The 25,085-nt window shown below is 35.2% G+C and overlaps 1 protein-coding gene across 5 annotated transcripts in view; it reads right to left on the bottom strand.

Annotated features, from left to right (window-relative positions):
• Window positions 1-1,378: 1,378 nt before the first annotated feature.
• ARSJ (arylsulfatase family member J) overlaps window positions 1,379-25,085 on the bottom strand; it is an 81,394-nt gene continuing 57,687 nt past the window's right edge. The window contains exons 1-3 of one of the 5 annotated variants that reach the window (XM_055274743.2): window positions 9,783-9,830; window positions 5,409-6,777; window positions 1,379-5,312 (exon numbers count right to left, since the gene is read on the bottom strand). In XM_055274743.2, the coding sequence (XP_055130718.1) occupies window positions 5,287-5,312; window positions 5,409-6,777; window positions 9,783-9,830 (1,443 nt within the window). In that variant the 3' untranslated portion in view covers window positions 1,379-5,286. Of the gene's footprint in view, window positions 6,778-9,782; window positions 9,831-25,085 lie in introns of those variants that run through there. The other 4 variants (XM_055274740.2, XM_055274741.2, XM_055274742.2 and 1 more) reach the window with 4 other exon arrangements.

Here is a 25,085-nt window from a genome sequence, read left to right as displayed (position 1 = left end):
AGAGAAGTTTTAGTGGGATTTGCCTTAGAGACAGAATAACACTCTGACTGAGGACTTAACGCTATTTGCCCAAAGGGAGCCTCTGGAAATTCTGGTGATAATGACATAAAAAATATGGTTTCAGATACTAAATTAAATCAAGAGTTTTTTTAAAAACCTTGGTTATAAAAAGGTTTTTTTCTCACAGTTGTTTAGGATTTAGAAGGTCAGCTGAAGGTATTCCTTATTCATAATTCTCAAAGTTGAAGTACTTTAATTCTTAAAACATTGTTTCTAGAGAGATTAATATGACAGAAGTGATATTAAAAATTATTTTTGGATTTTTATACTGAAAGACAAATTTTACTTTTCTTGATTATGCAATAAGATGCTCTCTACTTATAATTATTGGCTGAAGAATTTCTACAAAGAGTGGATAGGTAGACATTTCTAATAAGCCTTTGTTATTCTCTTGTTTGTTTTTCAATTATTGGGATTTTATCTAAAATTGCATCAAACAACTGACAAAAAATGTTATAGGATTGCAGTAAATTTGAGCATAAGGCAATTTCAAATCATAGATATGAAATTGAAAGGTAGGTAAATATGTTCAAATCTACCTAATCCCCAAAGGCAACACTCAGGTTCTGTGCTTTAAATAATACCATGTTTAACCAATGAATCAACCAAATTCATAGAGATGCTATGACTAGTAAAATATTTAAGAAAAATATATCTTTAAAAAAGCAGAATTTCTGCTCTGCCAGATTGGAGAGGTTTGTAATAAAATACCCAAGGATGTGAGGTATATTCCATTTGGCTTTATAATTCTGTGAAGACATAGAGGTTTATTTTCTAATTATATTTTTTTCCTTTCACGATTTGGTACAAAAAAATATTGACAATTTAAGCCGTCATCTCTTTTTTCTGGGAACTCATTTATGCTAATGTATTCTGTAATATTCCAAGTAGCGTTAGAATAATCATGTTCTATCCTGTTATGTAATAAAGATGATAGATAAAATTTGCTCTCAATTTTGTGTAATTTTTGCTTCGCTTTTGCTGTAACGCCATGTTGCTATAAGTATACATTATTAGAGTTAGTTTTTTATAGTGTTAGAAATTTCTGCATTTCATATCATTGCTGTTAAAGGTATTAAGGATGACTAGTTCTGTTTTTCAACAATGAAATCCTTGTACCAGAAATGGAAAGTGGAAACTTAGACAAATGTGTTTGAACATATGGATAAATGTGATTATCTTATGTATTCACTCAAAAACATTGAGTGCTAAGTATAAGTAGGACATCATTTTACATACTGGCCATGCATATGTAAACAGAACTTACAGAAATCACTTTTCTTAAGAAGTTTATATTCTAGGGGAATGAAACAGACAATAAGGAAAACTTGTGAGTAAAATCTGAACCATATTAAATGCTAACGAGAAAGATCAAGCAGGAAAGTGGGGTAGCCATGGCGGGAGGATGGCGGAGATGAAGTGTTTGATTATTGGGTTCATGGCTGCATCTTCTAGGAGAATGTGCACTACCTGAAGGTAGGGGCACTACCCGAAGGCAAGGACTCTGCGTGATGTCACTTGCCATCACATCCCGATGCACACCATTACATGGGGCACTTAACAAATGCTGAATGAATGGATGGATAAACTTGGTGTAGAGTGAATCCTCCCCTTATCCTGATCTACTCTTTTTTCACACTACTTTATATGGTATATAATGTTATAATTAGTTATGTTTATTATTTATTGTCTGCTTCACTCAGCTAGAAGATAACCTGCCCAAGGGTAAGAATTTTTATTCATTTCATACCCTGATATATCCCAAGATCCTAGAATATTGCCTGAGAGAGTAAGATGCAGCAAGTTTTTGTTGAATGAGTGAATGAATTCTATGAAGTCATTGTATGAGGAAACGATGTAGCTATTAGTTTATCACAGAGGAATTGTGCTGCTTTTGGCAAGGAAATTTTTTCCTGCCAACCTCATGCATTCTGCCACTGACAAATTCACAATGTGTATGTTCAAAAATCGTATGAATAAAATGCTTAGGAAGCTGATCCTGATGCGAAATTCATGTGCCTTAAAAAATCAAGAAACACCTGCACGTGAAAATATATAGCATTTTTAGTTATATTAGCTTAAACCTGGAAACAACCCAAGTGTCCATTAACATGTGAAAAGATAAAAAATGGCATATCTATATAATAAAACACTGTTCAGTAATATAAAGAAATAATGTGGAGATGTGCGCACTAATATGGTATATTCTCACAGAGGAATGTTGAAAGTACAAAAAAGTATTATTATTCAACTATCAATGACAGTGTTCCTCTGTTCTTAAGAATTTTGAAAGGGGCCTGGTCAAGAAAACAAAAATATCCATTCAATTTTTAAAAAAAGGAAGCAAGAGTATGTAAAAACAGATGAAACAAGTTCTTTAGTTAGACTTGACACTTGACAGACGTGGGGTAGATGTTTTCACTGGCTGAAAGGTATGACAAATGTTTTTGTTGTTGATGTTTTCATTGGAAAAAAATGTTTTTATATCCCTTCTCAACCCAGAAACATAGCCATATTCAAAAATTATTTTCCGACAAAGCTAATGAGAGTTTCTTTTGAAACCCTAAGAAAGATCAGAGGTTTAAAAGAGGTGCAGTTTACACTTGAAAGAACCACAGGCAGCCTAGAAACGCATCCTGAAGATCACAGTTTAGGAAACTAACACCTGAGAATGAATTCCCCATATTAACATGGCATCAGTGATTAGGGCACAAAACTTAAGGACACAGTATTTTCCTTCTTGGTCATCTTGAAATTCCTAGTGATTTGCTGACAGCATTTTTAGAAACATTTTTGTTCATGACTTATACATGACTATTAGATTATATTTTAATTTCTTGAGGGCAAGACACTGAGACTTCTCGTAAACCACATCCTGCTTAGAGCCCTGGGCAGGTGGCAGGTACTCTCTAAAACAGTGATTAACATCCATGAAGCCATTTCCAGTAGAATACTGTGGGCTAAATTATTTTCACTGAGATTATAATCATTTATAGAGAACTTAGAATTACATCACAATAGGTGATACCTACTGGTATTTCATAATCCTAATTTGCCTCTTTGCTTCTTTTTTTGTCTTTCTAGGAACTTCTAGATGATTCTATGTTTACACTATGTTTCCAATAACAGTATAGTTCCTCAGAACCCTAGTCCTGTGCATTGTTCCACAGAGAGCAGTTTTGTGGTGAAATTATGAAATACTGTATAACATTTTCCTTCTGTCAGGGTTACAATACAAGCTAAGATTTTAAAAATTCTAAGAAAAATCTGCATTAAAGTGACTCCTTTGACTTTCTTTAACCCAGCATCTCCCAAACTTACTTTCTTCAGAACTCTTTTTTAGTGTAAAGATGTCTATTTTTTAAAAATGTAAAAGATGCCATCTATTTTAAGACACGTTATTTTTGTGCCACCAGGACAGGAAAACATGAACAATATGCCTATATTTTTAAGACTCATTTAAAAGATACTGTCGACAAAACACAAACTTTAGGAAATACAACTTTATAAAATAAAATGGAGCCATATATTCTAGAAACAAAATATTAAAATCCTTTAAATCATCTTACCCAATTTAGTAATTTCAGTACTAGATTACAGATTCTTTTATACATTTTCATAAACTGTGAGCTGTGATATAAATGTATTATATCACAGTCCTTTGAGCTGTGATGTAAATGTATTTAATGGTATGCTGTCATACCACCACACACATTTTCTGATCACAGTTATAACTTCAAAGATGACAATTCTAGCTATCTGTGACTTTTCAAGTGCATACTGTGAGCTTCGAGGCCTCTGCATTAGGAGAGGACACTTCAAAGAAAACACCAGGGTCTACAGGACCCACACCAATCTATGCTCATTGATGACCCATGATAAACTTCATTACTGATAATACTCCTTTAATTCTCCTTATGACATTTGCATGTGGGGTTTCCAAGCAAGATTACTCACTCCAGGCAGGATCCATATCTTCCATTTCTCTGTATCTCCCCACAGCGTCCACTTTGTATAAGAGTAAGGTTATTACTTTTAATGGGAAAAACCGCAACTACTTTTGCACCAACCTAATATAAATGTTATTTATTATTATGGGAACGTTTTTCTCCATGTCGTAGCCAAGTGGAAGCATCTATCTGTAAAATCATATTATATGACTGTGGTTGTTAGCAAACCATTCCTTCAATTGCCTGTTAGTAAAGATTTTTATTTTTTAGGACGAATGATACAATTTTAGCTAGAAGTTAGATCAGAAAAGCCACAGTAAATTTTCTAGTGCCATAAAGTAAATCATTTTAATAATTAAGATACATAAATAGTTTATGATAGAAACAATAAAGTTGTCTCAACTCTGCGCAAACATCGAATTTCCAAGTAATTTGTAAGGAATATATTCATCTTATTACATTCAAAATCTTGGTTGAAAAATGATGATTATAATGTTTTCTGATGTTTTTTATAGTCTATGAATTCACACAGTATTACACTAATTTATAGTATTACAGTGCTTTGTAATTTGAAGAAATGAAATAAAATTCTTCTAATGGTATGCAGGAAATAAAAATAAAATAAAGTCATTTGCATAACTTTATGAAAACAATAATATTTTTCTGTAAAAATAAATTAGGTTTTTTATACTGAAATGTTCTTCTATTAAAGTGTTTAGAAAATAGTTACATTCATTGTGGGCAGTGTGCTCAAACATTCTTATTTGCCATTGCCTCATGCATCATAAAATGAGGTGCAAGCTGTTCACATGTGAGAAAAACAGCTTTTCACAGGAAAAGAAACATATATATATATGAAATAGAATTAATTAAAAAACCCAAGTGTCATATGACAGACATACAAAAATTCACCAAGAAAATATATTCTTCAAGGCCTTTGAGGTGACACAGTCTTTGACTATAATTTATCAAAGGTAGTTTTAATCATGCTACCCTGTAACTTCCATCAAATTAGCATGCCTGCGGATGGTAGGTTATTGTTCTCCTCCTGTAATTTAAAGCAGTGTTTGGTCAGTTGACTGAAGCACAGCAGTCAAACTCAGGACTCACCACGTTTTCTAAAGGAGCAAGAGAAATAAACATCTCCACTCTAAGTGTGGCTTGCAAGAGTAGCACCTTGGCACTGAGCAGGACAGTTTTCGGTGTGGCGGCCAGGTGGCAGAAGTCTCTGGAGTGGCACAGCATGAAAACAAGCCTGACATTTAGGCCAGCGATATTATCGAGCCAAATTTGCTGGTTTACCTAGGAAACAGATGAAAGATAAGAACTGATTAAAGTTTAACCAAACAGGAAATATTTGTGCTTATCCACAAGTAATACCTGAATGGCAAGTTGAACCTGAGACTGCTTTCTGCTGTTTCTTCTTCTTTATTTTGCTTTTCTTTTGCTTTTTCTCAGCCTGATTTTTGCTTGGCTTCTTTTTCTTGGTTTCCTCTTTATACCATGGTCCCCAGACCCCTCCGTTGAGCCTAGGGTTACTTCTGGGGTCTTTGGGGGGATACCTGACCGGCACTGCAGTTTTGTTGAACTGTGAGAGCCTCCGTAGGAGCTTCTTCACGATTCCTGGATACCTGTTAGATAGGTCCACCCTCTCATATGGGTCGGCTGTGATGTTGAAAAGCCATACACTTTTGCCAGTTGACAAGGTAATCCGTTCATTGTGCCACCGGTTCGGTCCCAGGTTGCTGAAAGACTGAGGGGGAACCCAGTCGCTGTAGCCAGGATTTCCTGTAAGCAATTTCCAGTGCTGCACTCTGATGGCTGACTGGATTGCAGTGTTCCAGATCCCATAGCCTGCTGCCCAGGAGCCATTTTTTGCCTTGGTGTATATGGGGTCAATGTTATGCAAAATATCTACTCGGGGTGAGCGAAGACCCTCACTTATGGTCTCCCAGATATCATAGCCATCTAGTTGAATGTCCTCATCAATCTGTCCTTCAGCCAGTGAAATCAGAGTGGGGTACCAGTCAGTGATGTGCACAAGTTCCTTACACACTGTTCCCTTGTTTTTCAGAAGTGGGCTATGCACAAAGCCTACAGCCCGGATCCCTCCTTCCCAATATGTTCCTTTGCTACCTCTGAGAGGCCAGTTACTCCCTCCTGCTGTAGGCTGGCCACCATTATCTGAAGAGTAAATGATAATGCTGTTGTTATAGAAACCATAAGTCTTTAGAGCCAATGTCACGTTGTTGATTGCTTCATCTAAGCAGGAAAGCATGGCAGCATATCTCCTCCTGTTTATGTTGATAATGGATCGGTAGTGTTCAAAATACCTGCCAGGAGCTTGCAGTGGTGAATGAACAGCTTGATAGGCAATATATAAAAATATAGGCTTTGTGGAGTTATGAGAAGCTAAGATTTGCTGTACTCTCTGAGTGTACATCTGTGTGGAGTATATGCCATTGTCATAGTCCCAGGCAGCATTGTCGTTTTCATACAAGTCATAGCCACACATCCCAGGACTGTCACATTTGTAGTGTGTATAGTAATCCCCACTTCCCAAAAGGGAACCAAAAAAGGTATCAAATCCTCTTCTGGTGGGCATGCATTCTTTTCTGTAAAAACCCAAGTGCCATTTTCCGACCATATGTGTTGAATATCCAACCTCCTTCAGTTTCTGAGGTAGGGTGGCATTGTCCAGAGGTAAACAGTTGGGTTGGGTAGGTCTTATGATAGAATGTTGAAGTCCGGTGTGTATCTGATACCTTAAGAAAAGAGAAAAAATTTGTTATCAGGGCAGGATAAAAGAGATATTCTACATAAAACAATGATCCCTAAATTAAAAAATGTTTCTATGGGCATCATTGTTAAATTATAATTGACCCCAATGATAAATGACCGATTCAGCATTTCTGCTCTTTACTCACAAGTCTTACTCTAATTAACTTCCTATTTAACATTTGAAATACATTTCAATCTAAACCAGTACTTTTGAAACTAAAATTTTGCCACTTATCTCAAAGTCTTTTTGAGATGGAGTCTTGGTTGTCACCCAGGGTGGAGTGCAGTGGCGTGATCTCGGCTCACTGCAACTTTCACCTCCTGGGTTCAAGCGATTCTCCTGCCTCAGCCTCCCCAGTAGCTGGGATTACAGGCATGCACCAACATGCCCAGATTTTTTTTTTTTTTGTATTTTTAGTAGAGACGGGGTTTCACCATGTTGGCCAGGCTAGTCTCGAACTCCTGACCTCAAGTGATCTACCTGCCTCGGCCTCCCAAAGTGCTGGGATTACAGGCGCGAAGCCACTGTGCCCAGTCTCAGAGTATTTTAAAGTTCTTGTAGTGGAATTAATTTGAATAAACTCTAATCTCTTAATTACATGACTGAAAACTGACAAGGTAAGAGAAAAGATATACAGAATCAGAGTGTTATTATTATTATTACTTTTAACCTAGGGGCCTTCTAAATCATTAGCTCCTAGTTTCCTGAGATCATTTATTTCAAGCTAACTCTGAAGTACTAAAAATACAAGGAAAATTATAGAAAAATCTCCTGTTTGATTGTCAAACAATAGTTCATTCTTTTTTTTGAGACGGAGTCTCACTCTGTCACCCAGGCTGGAGCGCAGTAGAGTGATCTAGGCTCACTGCAAGCTCCGCCTCCCGGGTTCATGCCATTCTCCTGCCTCAGCATCCCGAGTAGCTGGGACTATAGGCGCCTGCCACCACGCCCAGCTAATTTTTTTTTTTTTTTTTTTTTTTAAATTAGAGACGGGGTTTCACCGTATTAGCCAGGATGGTGTCAATCTCCTGACCTCGTGATCCGCCCGTCTCGGCCTCCCAAAGTGCTGGGATTGCAGGCGTGAGCCAACGTGCCCAGCCCTTAATCTCTAATCTGTTAGATCTCTGGAACGAGAAAGAGGTTTCTGACTACACAATACATTATTGTTTAAAAATCATTTTAGAATAAATGTTTTAGCTAGTGCTACAAATTATATTTTTCCAAAAATAACAGGTAATAAGTCCTTATGTATGTTTCCCACAGTGTCTCTTTTTAAAAAACTATAATCACTTATAAAATAGTCTAAGAAAGCATAACACTTTCTAATATGTTAAAAATTAAGTGAATGTTAATTTCTTGCATTTTTCTCTTTCCAGTGGTATTTGCCAAGGGCGTTTTCCAAGAAGGGATTATTATTACATAAGTGTATGAATTTTCACTTGGGCCACAATATACTAGTTAGTTTCTGACATTTAAAAATTGATTCTGTAGTTATAAGTTGAAAAACACTTTCAAAATAGAAAATATAAAAATGAAAATAAAATTAAGGATGCAGAAAATTGTCAGGGTAAATATGTAGATATTCTTGGAATCAAATTACAAAAAAAAATTGGGGTCAAAAGCAACTTTTTTCACAGTGATTTAACCTGAAAGGCCAACATGTTATACATGCCTTGGATGAATAGTTCAATTTATTTTTAATGTTTTAATGATAGCATTATGAAACTATGAGCTTTTTGAAGTGTTAATTGCAACACACACTGATGTTTCTGTGGGCGCTGGAGTGATATCTTATCACTATTGCAAAGCAGCTTTCACATGGACCCTGTTTATTCCACTGATCATTTAGCTGTCAGTTTTGCAATAGTCATGATCGTGGTAATTTAAAATGTAAGAAATTCCCAAAGAAATAATCATTTCATAAACATCATAAAAATACCAAGTTTAGAAAGCATTGTTACTGTTCTTGATTTTTTTTTTTTTTTTTTTTTAGACAGAATCTCACTCTATCACCCAGGCTGGAGTGCAGTGGCACGATCTTGGCCCACTGCAACCTCCGCCTCCCAGGTTCAAATGATTCTCCTGCCTCAGCCACCTGAGTAGCTGGAATTATAGGTGCATACCATCATGCCTGGCTTATTTTTGTATTTTTAGTAGAGATAGGGTTTCACTATGTTGGCCAGGCTGGTTTTGAACTTCTGACCTCAGGTGATCCACCTGCCCTGGCCTCCCAAAATACTGCCACTGCACCTGGCCTGTTCTTGATAAGTTTTGGACCAGTCCAGGATCCAAAACATTCAATTGTGAAAAAACTAATTTTTTAACAAGTAAATGTTTTCTAAAATTAGAAAAAAAAACAATTTTTCACACAAGTACATCACAAATTGGTAAATACACATTAATGGAAACTTGGAGGAAATTAAAAAGGGAGATATCTATATGGGTAAAAATTTTGGGAATCATTCATGGGGATGAGTTATTAACAAAATAATTATGTTATGCAGAAAATGGATTTGGCTGGATTGTCTATTTAATTCATCAAATGGTAAACCAATTAAGCATTTCTAATTAAATTGGTCATTTTCTCACCTATTGGCAAAGGCAACAGGAAAAGAGGCTTATGAAAAACATAAAATACAGGAAACGTTTACAGAAAAAAAAAAGAAAGCAAGAAGAGGTTTACTGCTTTCAGAAAATGGTGTAGTGTTCACAGATAAATAGGAGTTCAGAGCTATTAATCAACTATAAGGTTTCTGTCTTCTCTAGAAAGTAGAATGGTTTTTAAATTGGAAAATTTAAAACCAGCAACATAAAAGTTTGACAGCAGCTTATAACAGGGAAGAGGTTTTCAGAGCAGCTCCTGCTTAAATGAGTTCCAGCTTCTATGGTGGAATAGGAGGAAGTTTCAGTTAATTTGGGGTGTGGGTTAAGGGTGTAGGTTTTGGAATCAAACAGACCTGGGTTTGAATTTGCTCCACTGCTTATTATCTGTGTGGTTTTGGGAAGTACTTAATCCCTCTGATCCTCAGTTTCCTCATCTGTAAAATAGGGATAATAATACATATTGGGTTGCTGCAAGCATTGGAAGGGAGCAGAGTCTAGTAAGGAAAGTACATTTATTCAGTGATAGCTTTAACAATTATCCCAGAATGCTGAATTGGGTGTCACTAACATTTGCATAACACTTTTTAATTTATAGATTTTTTTATATGCATGATTGCATTTAAGTTTCACTACAACAGTGAGAAGTCAGATTCTTTAAGTTCATTTTATAGATGAGAAAATAGAGACGTAGAGAAGTTGTGGTTTTCTCCCCAGCACCCTCAACCTGCCCCACCAGGCTGTGAAACTGATTCCTGATCAGCAGTGGCAAAGTCCGATGCGCTCTGTTCTTTTTAAGAGTTAATATCAGTACTTTTTGAAAAATCAAGGAGCAGAGGAAAGATGCCAGAAGTCTTGAGAAGCAAATCTGTTCTAACTTTCCAATTAAAGAAAGGAAGGATTTGTAAACCGGATAGTGAGACTTATGTTGATCCCAGAAAAATTTGAGAATGATTTTTTTGAAGTACGTGATTTGTGAGCATTTCAAAAATAACAAATGGGACAAAGTCAAAAAAGAAAAATCCTGCCAAGTTAGCTTCATTGTCTTTTATAAAAAAGGATCAGCATTAGGTAAATAGCTTAGGAATGATTTAGCATTTGAAAGGGCTGCCCATTATTCTTTTTTAATAAAATAATGAAAAATCAACTGTATGTTGGCACTTTAGTTGGGGGGTAAGAATGATAATCTTACACTTTAATGAAAGTGAATATAATATGAAAATTTTTTTTTACTGATATACTCTTCTCTGGCCTCCACAACTCTGTGGGCCAGGTAGGAGTGTTTCATTTAATCAAAAAAAAGAAAAGAAAGAAAAACAACTCAGAAAATAAGTCCTCACAGCACTGTCCAAAATAGCAAGACTTGGAATCAACCTGAATCCCCATAAATAGGAGATTGGATAAAGAAAATGTGGTACATATAACCCACAGAATACTATGTAGCCATAAAAAAGAACAAAATCATGTCCTTTGCAGTAACATGGATGCAGCTGGAGGCCATTATCCTAAGTGAATTAACACAGGAACAGAAAACCAAATACCACATGTTCTCACTTATAAGTGAGTGCTAAACTTTGATTGCACATGAACACAAAGAAGGGAACAAAAGACACCAGGACCCACTTGAGGATGGAGGATGGGAGAAGAGTGAGGCTTGAAAAACTACCCATCAGGTACTATGCTCACTACCTGGGTGACAAAATAATCTGTACACCAGACCTCCATGACATGCAATTTATCCATGTAACAAAACTGCACATGAACCCCTAGAACCTAAAATAAAAACTGGAAGGAATTAAAAGAAAGAGACTAAGGAGACATGACAATTAAATGCAATATGTGGTTTTGAATTGGAATAGTTTCAATAAAGAACGTATCTAGAGAACTGGCAAAACTTAAATGGGATCTCAGGATTAAAATGGAATAACAATGCTTCATGATTTTGATGGTTTTGTGGCTAACATAGGAGAATACACTTGTCTGTAGGAAATACTAAAGTATTGAGGGTGATGGGACATCACATTGGCTCTTAACTCTCAGTTCGGGAAAAATGCTATTTGTGCTGCACTTGCAATTTTTCTATAAGATTGTCTCAAAATTTAAAACAAGATGTAAGAAAATCTAACTGGGATAAATAAAAGATATTTTATTTAAAAATCAATTTTTTACATGTTAGCTATATAAGACTACATAAACAGATCTGAGAAGTTGAATATATTAGACTACAAATTTAATAAAAAGCAAAAGAGACAAATGAGAGCTATAGTTGTAATTAATCTTTACATTATATAAAGGCAGTGTGCAAATCTGACGAGTAATAATCCCATTATGTTAATTAGAACACATCTGAAAAATAGTATTCAATATTTAAGCATGTACCCCTAATATATGCACATTTACTTATTTATAAATTACACTTATGTATATTGTATTAATTTAGGAACATTATAAAACTTACACAGAGTAGAAATTAAAAGGGATGAGATAAAAAGAAATGTAAGTAGAATTTCTTATGTTTCTTTTTGCATCCTAATGAATCATCTTGCATTACTCTTTGGTGTATGTATTCCAATTTGGAGACCACTGGTATAGAAAGTAGATTTTAGAAAGATGAGAATTGAAACACAGATTGTTTAGAAAAGAATTTTTCTAAACAATTCTTCTCATTGTTTAGAAGAGATTGTTTAGAGATTGTTTAGATTTGTCTAGGTCAAAGATGATGGTGGCTTGGACTACCATCTAGTGGCAGTAAAAATGGAAAGAGGTAGATGGATGAAATGTGTATCTGGATTTAGAACTGATAGGACTAAATCAGTGAGAGAAGGATAGAAGGAGTGGAAAAGAAAAAAATTAGGAATGATTTCTGGATTTGTTACTTTTATAACCTGGAGAGTGGTGGATAGTTCAACTCCTCTCTGTTTTATTTCAAAGCATAGAATTAGGACTAATGGTCAATATTATAAAGAGGCTGATTTCAACTCAATTTGAAAAATAACATTCTAAAAAAGAAAATAAACAAAAAAATAGTAAACAGGCTAGGTAAGCATTTGCCAAGGATTCTGTAAAAGGGATTCCTGAATTGGAAACAAAGTACTAGATGACCTCTGATATGCTTTGGCTGTGCCCCCACACAAATCTCATCTGAACTGTAGGTCCTGTAATCCCCACATGTCATGAGAGGGACCTGGTGAGAGGTAATTGAATCATGGGGGCAGTTTTCCTCATGCTGTTCTCCTGACAGTAAGTTCTCATGAGATCCCATGGTTTTATAAAGAGCTTCCCCCTTCGCTTGGCTGTCATTTCTCTCCTACCGCCATGTGAAGAAGGCTGTGTTTGCTTTCCCTTCTGCCATGTTTGTAGGTTTCCTCAGTCCTCCCCAGCCTTGTGAAACTGTGAGTCAATTAAACCTCTTTTCTTTATAAATTACCCAGCATCAGGTATATCCTTATAGCAGCATGAGAACAGAATACTACACCTCTAAGCTTCTAACTATAAGAATCCATGAGTCAAAGACTATTGCTCAATGTGTCAATAAAGCGTCTCCATTTAACATCAGAACAGCTTCACAATACCAAGTTTATAATTTACAGATATTTCATAGGGAAGATTCCACAAACATCAATTATATATTTAACATTTATTTGTATAATATGAAATTAGTTTAAAAATAGATTTTTCATATAATACATTCCAAATGCTTGTATTACCTTGGCTAAAAAATAAAATAATTGTGAAATTTAGTAAATTTTTTTGTCACAGGCTGGCTACCATGTGAAGAAAATTCCATATGAATAATAGTAAACCTAGAGTTGTTGCCAAATCTATTAAAAGCAATCGCCATCATTCTCACTTTACTGCCAACTTAAAAGAAAAATGCTAAGTAGACCTTTCAGCTTGGCATTAGAATATGTGAAGGTTTATAATTTTTTGTATTAATTTGTATTACTGGGTGTTGGATACTATAGTCGATGAATTCTCCTTTGTCTGAAAATATTGTCTAAGATAATGTTATTGTTTTAACCTAATTACATATTTGATGTGCGCTTGTAAGTGGGATAAAATATGAATACTAATAGTTTTATGCAGACTTTAAAGTCCAGAATGGTTAGCGAGTAAAAAATAGGCCAATAGTGGAGTAGAAATTCATATTTTGAAGGGAAGGAAATAAGTGCAAGAGACTGTAGTTTACAAATCAAATATCACTTGGATATTTATGTAGGAAGAATATAACTAATTTTCCATATTCTGAAAGGTGTTTGCTTATGACTGCCTTCCAAAAGACTCTCTTGTCTATAAATACATTCTATTTACAGGCCTTAATTTTATCTTTCAGTTAATTATATCTTCTGGAAAGGGTGAAAGTGGGGCGGGCTGTGGCAACAAATATATGCCTAGTTGTTTAATCTCATGAATAAGTGAATTAATTGCTTGTTTAACACTCCTTCTCCTAGACTGTGCTAGCTTCGGGGATTACAACAGGTGAATAAGATGGTCTCTGCTCTCAAGGAACTCAGTATAATTGGAGAAACAGACAAGCCATTAGAGGATTATTATGACAGGACTAAGTGTTACAGTAGAGAACCAAAACAGCATTTTATAAGTGCTCATAGTAGAGTCAGGAAACCTCTCGGAAGGGGCCATGTTTCATTTGAGTTTTAGTGCATTCAGGAGTATCTGAGTGAGTGTGGAATGAAGGCAGGTAGTGCAAGCAGCTGAAACAACTTGGACAAAAGAGCATTCACAAGGGAAGGTGAATCTGAGATGATTTTTGCAGCAGGAGGAGCCATCTAGGTGAAGAGTTGAAGGGAAGACAAAGAAGGTGTTTCAGCAAGAGAAGCAGAATGTTTGAATGCAAAAAGTGAGAGAGAATTTGGGTGTCTGTAGATCAACAATTTAGAATATTAGAATTTAAGGGCAGAGATTCAGACATATCTTGATGGGAGACTAGTCTATAGAGGTAAGTAGGTGCTCAACGACAGAGTGCTGTATTAGAGGATAGAGCTGTACTAAGGTTTTCTAACTTAATGTGAAGGTCACAGGAGGTCACAGAATGCTTTTGAAAAGAGAATGACACAATTGAAGCTTTGCGTTGGAAAAATCAACTCTGGTTGTAGTGTGAAGAATGGATTGGAGTGGAACAAGACCTAGGCAGGGAGATGTGCCCTAATCTAAGAGATAAAGGATGATATCCAAGACTGAGATTCGTTACAGTGAGGATGCAGTAAAGGGAAGAGTAGATATTATAAAGAGAGACATTTGATAGGGTTACAGACTATATGTGGGAAGTGTGGGAGAAGGAAATGTTAAAGATGAGTCCAAAGTGTCTGGTCTGGGTGGCCGGGTGGAAGGAAATCTTTGCATTGAGTTAAGAAATCCAGAAAAGGGATAGGAATAAATAGGAAGACAATGATTCCTGCCCTGCATTTAGCTAGAGGCACCTGTCAGATATCCACTTGGAGATGTACAGGATAAAGTAAAATAAATATTTGATGAATACATTTTAGCTGCTCCTGCCACACGCATGCACAAAAGCGTAACTATGTGAGATGATGAGTGTGTTAATTTGCTTCACCATAGTAACTAATTTAGTAGTTATGGCTAGCCCATTATATCATACTGTATACCTTAAATATACACAATAAAATGTATTTAAAAGAGTGGTGTGCTACCCAAATTAGATCACCATAATGTTTTTCACCTGCATTAAAGTTAAGATGATATGTATTTCTTAATGACAAATAGTGGAATGGAATGTTACAATAAAAATGCAGTTAATTTAATTATGAAATAGAGATTTGAGACTCATTAGCTTTTAGGCGGTAGGCGAATTCATGGGAACTCATGTCATCATCTAAAGACAAAATGGAGAAGGCCATAGATGGAGCCCAGGAGATACCATTATTTAGAAGAAAAGCAAGGAGCAGCATTAAAAGAGTCTGAGGTAAATCAGCTACCCTGGGAGCTAGAGTAGTGGAGAAGAGTTTTAGAGTCAACTGCATCACTTACTATAGAGAAGCCAGGGAAAGTGAATTGCACAGCATCAGCTGGATTTGGCAATAAGCATGTAGACCTTATAAGCTATTCTTTAGTAGAATGGTGTGGGAAGAAACCAGATTATAGTGGATTGAGAAATGAATGGAAAGTGAAAACGTACAGATGGTAAGCATACACTATTTCAAGATATGTAGATGGAAAAAAAAAGAATATGGTGGGACTATAAGTGCTGATGTAGAAAAGTGTTTATGATGTATTATTAAGTAAAAGACCATCTGGCTATGGCAGAATATCTATTGTATTATTACATTTTTACAATAAAAAAATGTATAGGTTCCATGAGGGCAGGAACTTTGTTCACTAGTATATACATATCACCTGAAACAATACATGGCTCATAACAGCACATCAATTGTTGAATGAATAAATGAGAATGTGTGTGTGTGTGTGTTCATAAAGAGAGAAAGATAAAGAAAAAACGTATACATATATAACAATCTGTTGAACATGATTATTTCTGGGAACATAATAATTGTGGGAGGAGAAGCTTTCAACTTGTTATGTAAATTTACATGTAAATAAAATTTAGATGATTAGGTTTCAAAAAAACTAGCTTATTCTACTCAGACTAATTGTATCAAGGCTTTGAAATAAAAAAGATTAAATATAAATGTCAAATGAATGGACACACTCATCTCCTGTTCTGCCTAGCAGGGACATCTACTCAGATTACCTTCGGACTAGACAGAAGGGGATGGAATGAGCTAAATAAATTCTGTAATTACCCCTCAAATCCAGAGAAAATGTCTCCTTTCACTACACAAGCGGATAAGGAAACTTGTCAAGTAACTTTTAAAATTTCTGCCTTTGGATAATCTTTCCTAGTCTCTGCTATTTGTCCTTGCAATTGCGTTACTCATCTACTGTCGGTGAACCTTCAGGACACCAAAGCTTTTTCTACACTGATTACAATTTTCCTGGTCTCTTTGGAAACATAGCTACAAATAACACGCTAAGTGATTCTTTTCTGGAAATAGTTTTCATCCAAAAGTAAGTTTCTTTCCTACTAGATGGTCTTTTCTCTGACTCTTATTATCTCATGTTCTTTTCTCTTTTTCGGAATTATTTATTTGAAGACTCGTACTTCAAAAAAATAAGATTTAATATATAAGTTACAGACTACCAAATACCTATTAACATGAATATTCACTTATGTAATTAATGAATCTCTCATTTATAAAATTACTTACAGAATAAAATTTAAGAGGGAACTCCAGGGGTACATTTTAAAATTATCTAATTTATAGAGACTATTTCAAGGATACGTACACTCCATAAAGCAAGTGTACCCACACTGCCAAAATAATATTTATATTTTTCTTGCTATTTTCAATATGACCACAGAATAATGTAAAATTATTTTTAAAGAAATGTACAAGTTTTCATCTCCTCTATTCCAAGCCAAAAATGCACTTAGATATGTAGACTAGAGAGTAGCTTAAATACTAAACTATTCCTGATACTACCAACTTTGCCCTATGACAGGAATTGTTAAGGAAGATATCCTTAAGTCATATCATCATAATATTAGTTAGAATCCTCAATGTAAGATATAGATTGCTTAAAGAGAATTTAAAATCCTTTCATTTTTAAATTTTTATTTATTTATTTTTTGAGATGGAGTCTCGCTCTGTCACCCAGGCTGGAGTGCAATAGTGTGATCTCAGATCACTGCAACCTCCACCTCCTGGGTTCAAGCGATTTTCCTGCCTCAGCCTCCTGAGTAGCTGGGATTACAGGCACCCACCACGACGCCCAGCTAATTTTTGTATTTTTATTAGAGATGGGGTTTCACCATGTTGGCCAGGCTGGTCTCGAACTCCTGACCTCGTAATCCACCCACTTCAGCTACCCAAAGTGCTGGGATTACAGGTGTGAGCCACCGCACCCGGCCTAAAACCCTTTCAATATTTTGAAAATGTGATCTCTCACTCTGCTTTACATGAATTGGTCCATTAATATTTAGTTATTCTAATATGGGCAGGACTGCCATATTTAAGAATTTTAGCATTTTCTTTGTACCTCTGACTTTGAAGAAAGAAAAATTATCAAAAGTTTCATATTTATGTTCACCAGGTGGTTTTTCCGGAAAACAGCCCAACCAAAAAAATGGTAATGTTCTTCCATTTTTGGGCAGAATTTCTTTCTTTTAGCCACGGTTAGGAAAGATCTGTCAAATAACTGAGTGTCTTTGCACCTACAATTAGCCACACATAGATGAAAGCATTTCATGTCAAACTCATATGGACATATCAATGTCTTAGCTGCAAGCCATGTGACAACAAACTGAAATCCAAGATAACTTAGTAGAGAAAATGAGGCAGTCTCCAGAAAAAATTACCACAGATTTATTAAGTACCCACATTATTCCAGGTACTGTACTGTGGAGAAACATAAAGAATAGTGAGAGTTTATGAGAAATAACTCTGTAAGAAACATTGTGGAATACTATATATCCACAGTAGAGAGTAATTTTTATGATTTAGAGAAAGTTGAGAATATATTTGCTTATTCTTCAAAACAGTTGAGTCTCCTACACTGTCCGTTCATTATTTATAAAGGGCATTTATAATTCTGTGTTATAAAGCAGTTTCAGCTAAAAATAAAGAGAATTATTGAGTAAACACTGCATTAATTTGGTATGACCAGACTCTCAAGGCTAGAAGCATCTAGGTATCATTGTAGGCTACAGTGATACCTGATGGATACTATCAATGTAGGCTGCAGATATAATTAAAAATAGTATATAGGCCCAATTAACAGGTATTAGATATTTTTCCCTAAAATATAAATCTCTGAACTTGTAATCTATCTGTGACTTTGCCCTTTTATTAGTGTCTTTTCTAAATTCCAACGGTAATGGTTATTGGCTCTGTCTCTAATACAGATATTAAGCTATTTTGAATAGTTTAGGATTTATTATTAATGGCAGTATTACTAAGCAATTAGTCCTGACAGATCAAGATATGGAATTAACATTTTATATTCTGAAGTGAACTTTATAAGTAGCTTATTTAAAGCTACTCTCATTTAGAGAGTAAGAAAATTAGCAAATTAAAATGGACCCTTTGCCCTGATATTTATTATAGATCATCTTTCCTCCTCTATTACATGTACAGTAGCATGGTTATAGCTGACTTAATTTTATATAATTATTTTCATTTAACTTTCTCTTTTATGTAGAAAAATACCCAGAGTTTTTGTTTGAAATATACTGTAGGGATAACAATTTTTAAAACCAGAAATAAAAAGACAAAATAAATATACTCTGAAGATCTCTAATAAATAAAATTCTTTGCCTTGAAATACCTCCAGGATGAAATTCTGCCCACTCCACCTCTGGATCAGAACATCTGTATCACAGTTACCCTTCATCTGCTGCAGGTAAAATACTTGCCTCATTTCTGTCATCACTGAATATGAAAAGCAGATGGTCTGCACTCTTTCTGCAACAATAGAGATCATATTTTTGTTCCCAGCAAAGACATCCCAAAATTGCAAGTTAAGTGAAAAGTGATCACTGCCTAGGCGGACTGTTTCCCTCCAGTGAGGGTTCACTGCTTATAGACCGGAAAGGACACTAACTGGAAAGCTCGCAGTTTTAATCTCACATGCTCTCTGGCAACTCTCTTATTTTCTGCAAAAAGTTTGCCCCTCATGGTCAGGGTTGAATCCATAGCCCAATGTCTCACAGGGTGTTTCCTGCGTGGTATGTGAGAAAATGAATATTTTATATTTGTTATAAATCTGGTGGGTAGAGAGATTGGTAGAGGGCTTACTTTATCTCTGGACATTCTGCCTGATGACTTGACATCATAGGAATTTCTCCAGCATGTACTGTGGAAACAATCTGGCCTACCTTTTCTATTGAGAGAACCCACAATATCAGAAATCAGAATGCCTGGATTTGAATTCTGCCTCTACAGACTGTGTAACCTTGAGCGTGCCCCTCAACCTGAACCTCAGTCTTTTCATTTATAAAGGCGATATTAATGATAGCAGCACACCAATGCCACGGGATTTTTTTTTCTTTTTTTCGGTGGTGAGGTATAGAATAAAATGAAATAAAATATATTAAACATATTGCAAATTGTAAAATTTTATAAAAATGCTAGTTACAACTAATTGTTACTACATGTTCTCTCTTTTTTTTGTCCTCTGGTACATCATCTCTTCAACTCCATGTCTTCCTCCCACTTCTGCTCTATCTTGTGCAAGTGGTGAAATCAAAACTAAACCAAAGCAAAACATGATACCACTGCTTGGGTCTCATGAAATAACTATCTTGCCCACTCTTTCTTTTTCCTGGTAGCCAGATTGGAATTTCCAATTGCCAAACTGAAGTTCAACCCATGGAGTTGCTTTCTGTTTTTCTTTTTATTTGACTCATGTGTCAGTTCTTTAAATGTCTATGGAGGAATGCAAAGAAATAATTCATAGTGCTCTATAGGGAGACACATGTTAACTTGCCAATTAACTTTATTTTTACAAAACAATAAATATGTGGAACAGAAAATTTTGTAACAAGGAGGATAGGTGCTGAATCTAAAGGAATATTCATGGTATGCTGTGTTGTAGTTATAATCAAAAACCAACTGACGGATACATCTCAGCTGGGATATTCCATCCAATTTTTTTCTTATTCTTTACTCATATCATAACAGGTAAGTTTCCAAAATATTATACAAATACTGCATCTATTACCCTGGGAAAGCATAACCATTTTTGACCACAGGTTTCTCAGCTGATTGTATTCTGGGAAGCACCCAGAAAGTATCATTAAAATTCACTGCAGTCAAAGCTGTTTCTTACAGTGTTGCTTCTCTTAGTGCCTGTTGCCCCCTTTCCTGTACCAATGAGAGGAATCATGTGTCCTCATGCTATGCCTTGCCTGCCACCTCCTTCCAAAATTTCTCTTATAACATCCAAAACTGTCATCTCCATATTCCTGAGCTTTTGCAATCCTGGCAAGCAAAATGTTGTTTTAGCTGTCTTTTTACCAAGATACAAGACACAGATTCTCAAAGTTAATTTAAGGATATTTTATAATAATATAAGTGAAAATGCATGTAAAAGTGCAATGATTAGCTAAAAATTATATTCAGAAGCCATATTAATGTGATTCTTATATGTCACATTCAGAAAAATTATATTAGAACACAAGCTAAAAATCATTCATCACAATATCGTTAGAGGAATATTAAGAGAATAATAAGTGATTTGACCTACTAAAGGAGAATTACATTATTTCCCTTTGAAATTTACCAGCATATTATTAGAATCTTCAATATGATTCTTATGAATCTTTAATATGATTCTTCAATATGAATACTTACCAATAATTCTGAAATTCTATTATGCATCCTTCACATTAGGTTTATTTTACTTTGAATTGTTATCCTGTAAAACAATATAGCTGAAAATCAAAATGGCAAATCCATTTCAAAGAATTTCTATGCCTCAGTTTCCTAATTTGCATGAAATGGGATTAATAATAACACTTTTCTCACTGAGTTACCATGAAGATTAAATGAGCTTATAAATGTGAGGTTTGCAAAATAAGGCCTAGCACATAGAAACACAATATTTAAGAAATTACAGAGTTCAATGTGGTTGTTAGAATTTTATCAGCCTTACGTTTCCCAACCTATGGGTTATTGTCTGCTCTCACCTAACCAATGAATAATAAGAATCTCTAATAAACCACCACTTTTGGTCAACTTTTGGTGCAGTAACAAAGAAGAATATATCACAAGTATCAGAAAACATGACTCAGGCACATCTTCCTTTTCCAACTGCATATATCCACGAGGCCGAATTGTCCTCATACACTTCAACAGAAACAATAACTAGCAACAAGAAATCCAGCTATCTTCTCTTAGAGCAGACATTAAAGAGATTTGAAAAAATGACAAATAATGCTACTTTTCTCAGTACTCATCTTTTATTTTGTAGAATATATTTATATTCATAAAATATTTATGTTATGTGTAAAAGGCTTGTTATTACTTTTGAATGAATAAATATTTTTGAAAATTCTCAGTTTTAGTTTCTATTATGGTAAAAATCAGTAGATGTAACTCAGATAAGCAAAAGCTGTTTGGGGTCTTTAGTGATCTGTAAGAATACAAATGGATTCTGATGCCAAAAAGTTTGAGAACTGCTAACATCTAAAATTTCCTTAAATTATTTTATGGTTAAAATTTTCTGAATAGATATATTAATCAAAGCCAATTTATGCCAAACATTCTTTCTTTAAATTTCAAAAATCTCACATTACAAAACCTAAATAACAAATGATTTTATGATACAGTGTTTTGTAGTAAAAAGAATATGAGATTTGGATTTTAAATTCCAATACTGAATCCATTACTAATGCTGTAGTAAGATGAAAAAATTATTATTATTATTATTTTGAGACAGGGTCTCATTCTGTCACCCAGGCTGGTGTGCAGTGGCATTATCACAGTTCAATGCAGCCTCAACCACCCAGGCTTAAGTGATCCTCCCACCTCAGCCTCCTGAGTAGCTGGTACTACAGGTGCATGTCACCATGCCCAGAACATTTTTTCTTTAAATTATCTTTAATGCCAAAATATTAGGCTGATCCTGGCATAATTCATGTCAGTGGTGAAATTTTTCCATACTGCTTTCTTCAACTTCTAGAGTATTTGGCTTTGGTTTTTACAAAAAGTTAAAAATAAATAAATATAAAAACACCACTTTTTCCTATCTAGGTTGCACTGAAGCTGAGAGATGTGTAGTCCTAGACTAGAAGAAGAGATTCAGCTGAGACCAAGGGCTCAGTTGCAGAAAGAAGTGACCATGAGACTGTGAAATCCTAATAATAAACTGAAATCCCTGAAAGACTACTGGACTACTAGAAATTGAAACCGGTCTTATATAGTGAAATCTCAAAGAAAAGGCCAAACCAAGGTGACAGCAAAGTTACACCATAGACTTAGGTAAGTCACTTCTCTATGTATTCACATCTGCTTCTGTAAAGTGGATCAATAATACTTACCTCACAGGGTTATTTTAAAAGATTACATGTATTAATGTAAATGAAGTATCTATACAAATTATAACGTGCTCAACAAACTGTTGTTGTTGATATTGTGAAAGTAACCAAAGGAGCCCCGACTGTAGTCAGACCACATGACTTTCAGGTCATGTTCCGTCATTTGGCTCCTTCGCTTATCCTCTCTAAACCTCGATTTCTCTATCCATATGAGGTAGAAGGGACATGTGTGATGGTGTGGGCTTTGGGAAGGAGCAGTGTGTGAGATGCGGAGTCAGAGAGATGGCAGAAGGTTGTTGCTAACCCCATGTTTTTAGAAAAATTAGTAATGCCTTAGAAAAGCACTGCGAATCTTGTGGAGAAAGAAGAGGCTCATGACTCAGCATGACAAGGAGAGGAACCTGAAAGATGGGTAAATGCAGGAGGGCAGCCTGAAAAAGGCTAAGAAATGTTGGGTGTTGAAGTAGTTTTGTACCTAGCAGGAACCCTGCTTGTAAAGTGAGTATGGTCAAGTTTTATTAGTTTTTTTTTTTTTTTTTTTTTTTTTTTTTTTTTTTTTTGCAGGAGCTAGAAACAAGCTGTTTCTATACAAATAAAGCACTTCCTTCTTGTGTATTGTATACCATGCTGTCTACCCCTTCACATTTTAATAAAAGAGAGGACAGATGAATATTCCTTCATATATTTGTTGGAGTAGGACTTTAAAGCTGACAGTTATAGTTTCTGAGACTTAAAAAAATTAAAAACACTGTTTTGCCAAAGATCGTAATTGTTCTCTAACTCTTATACAAGATTATTTTGGTGAGGATAAAAAGGTTTCCACAGAGTATTCATGTTTGCATGAGTGTTCAAATATAAAATATTCTATAGAAAAGCATCAGTAGGTAATAGGTACAGATGAGCAGACTTAAAACACACATTCATAAAACACAACCGTAAAAGTAAAAATCATCCAGATCACTTTGCAACATCCCCATACACTGTGGACAATAATATGTTTGCAGAAACAAGTCCAAATAACTATTGGTGATACCCTAAAGAAACATACTAGTCAACGTTAAGAAAACTCTTCAAAACACTAACAAAATTTCTTCTATTAAATGAGGAGTCTGAAATTAGGGAGCCTCAAGGGGGTTTCAGTTCTAACATTCTGTAAGTCAATGACTTTTATTAGATACTAAAAGCTGAAATACAGACTAAATTCTCCTTAAATGAAACCTTTGTTTAAAAAGACAAATCTTAATTCAGAAGGCTACATGTCTCTTTGGAGGCTGACAGAAGTGTGGCACGTAGTTATTATCGAAGTCCATGAGGGGACAAGAGTTCTGAGCATTGTCTACTTTGAATGTCAACTATGAGAAAGTCAATCTGGCAAGCATTTTATATACATCATCCTATTTTAGAGTAAAAATGAAGTTTCATAAGTTTTAAGTATCAGTGAGGCCCAGGAAACCAGAAATGTCACATTCATATTCTCGAACAATTTAATCTGAACCACTGACAAGCATTAGAAGACATTAAATAAAGAGCAGTGGCGCTAATAATAACAGACTGGAACATTAAAGCTGGGCTTGCTACATGACATGAGATAGCTGGACTGTATAGGTGCTGCATGGAGTTGATTTAGATTCATCCAACAAAGAGGGAGTGCAGTATATTGTTTATAATTCCCTGAAATACACACACACACACACATACACTTTAAATAATCATAACTGTGAAACCAAAATAAATAGCTAAAAATTGTAAGCTTCAAACTTAAATAAAAGTATAGGCCACAAAAAATTGATTACAAGCCTTGAGAGAAAAGAATTTTGCTGACATATGCGCTTTGCAACTTCCATAAACTGTGCTGAGTATTACTCATTTCAGTAAGAGAAGGAAGATTACAAAGAACAGGTCTGTTAGGACTTTGGGGTAGGATGTGTGTTAGTAAAAAACTTAGTTAAGATTCCTTAGTTGAGATTCTTTTCGCTTATATAAGCTCTTTTCCTTATTATCTTGGATGATAGCTTTTCTGTTTTAACGTTGACTGCGAAGGGGCAAAGGCTCTCAAAGTTATTCACCTGAAACTACAAAATTCATTTAAAAGCATAAGGAATGTAACTTTCAACCAAGGCTCTGGGCTCTAGACCTCACAAAGCCAGTTAGATTCAGTGGCTTGTTATGGTGAAATTTGTTCACCTAAGCTGTAAATGAAGCCACCAGCTTAGTGAATATTAACTCTAGGAATAATCTCACTAGCCTTGTGTTAATTCAACTTGTCACATAGCCTAGCTTCTCTTCTTAGTCAGAATGCTACTGCACTTTGAGGCCAGCTTTCTTTTTTGCAAACTTCTGAAATAAAGACTATGCATAGCAGTTTCTCAGCCAAATATGACATAAGATTTCATCTTTCACGATAGTCACATGCAGGCACAACAACCAAGAATGGAATACCTTGGTGAAAACTTCAGGTGGACAGTGAGTCTACATAAATGGGCAAATAGTTTAGACAATTTGTAAGGAATTCTCAAATAGTTCTAAGAAGAAATCAAATAATAGCCATCATGCTTGGACAATATGGACAGGGCAGTTGTTTCTTTACCTTGTGATCCAACTTCCCTATACAAATGTG

The sequence above is a fragment of the Symphalangus syndactylus genome, chromosome 4 (genome assembly GCF_028878055.3).
Source record: "Symphalangus syndactylus isolate Jambi chromosome 4, NHGRI_mSymSyn1-v2.1_pri, whole genome shotgun sequence".
Taxonomy (NCBI): domain Eukaryota; kingdom Metazoa; phylum Chordata; class Mammalia; order Primates; family Hylobatidae; genus Symphalangus; species Symphalangus syndactylus.
Note: the sequence above shows the minus strand (reverse complement) of the source record. Positions and strands in the feature narration are given on the sequence as shown.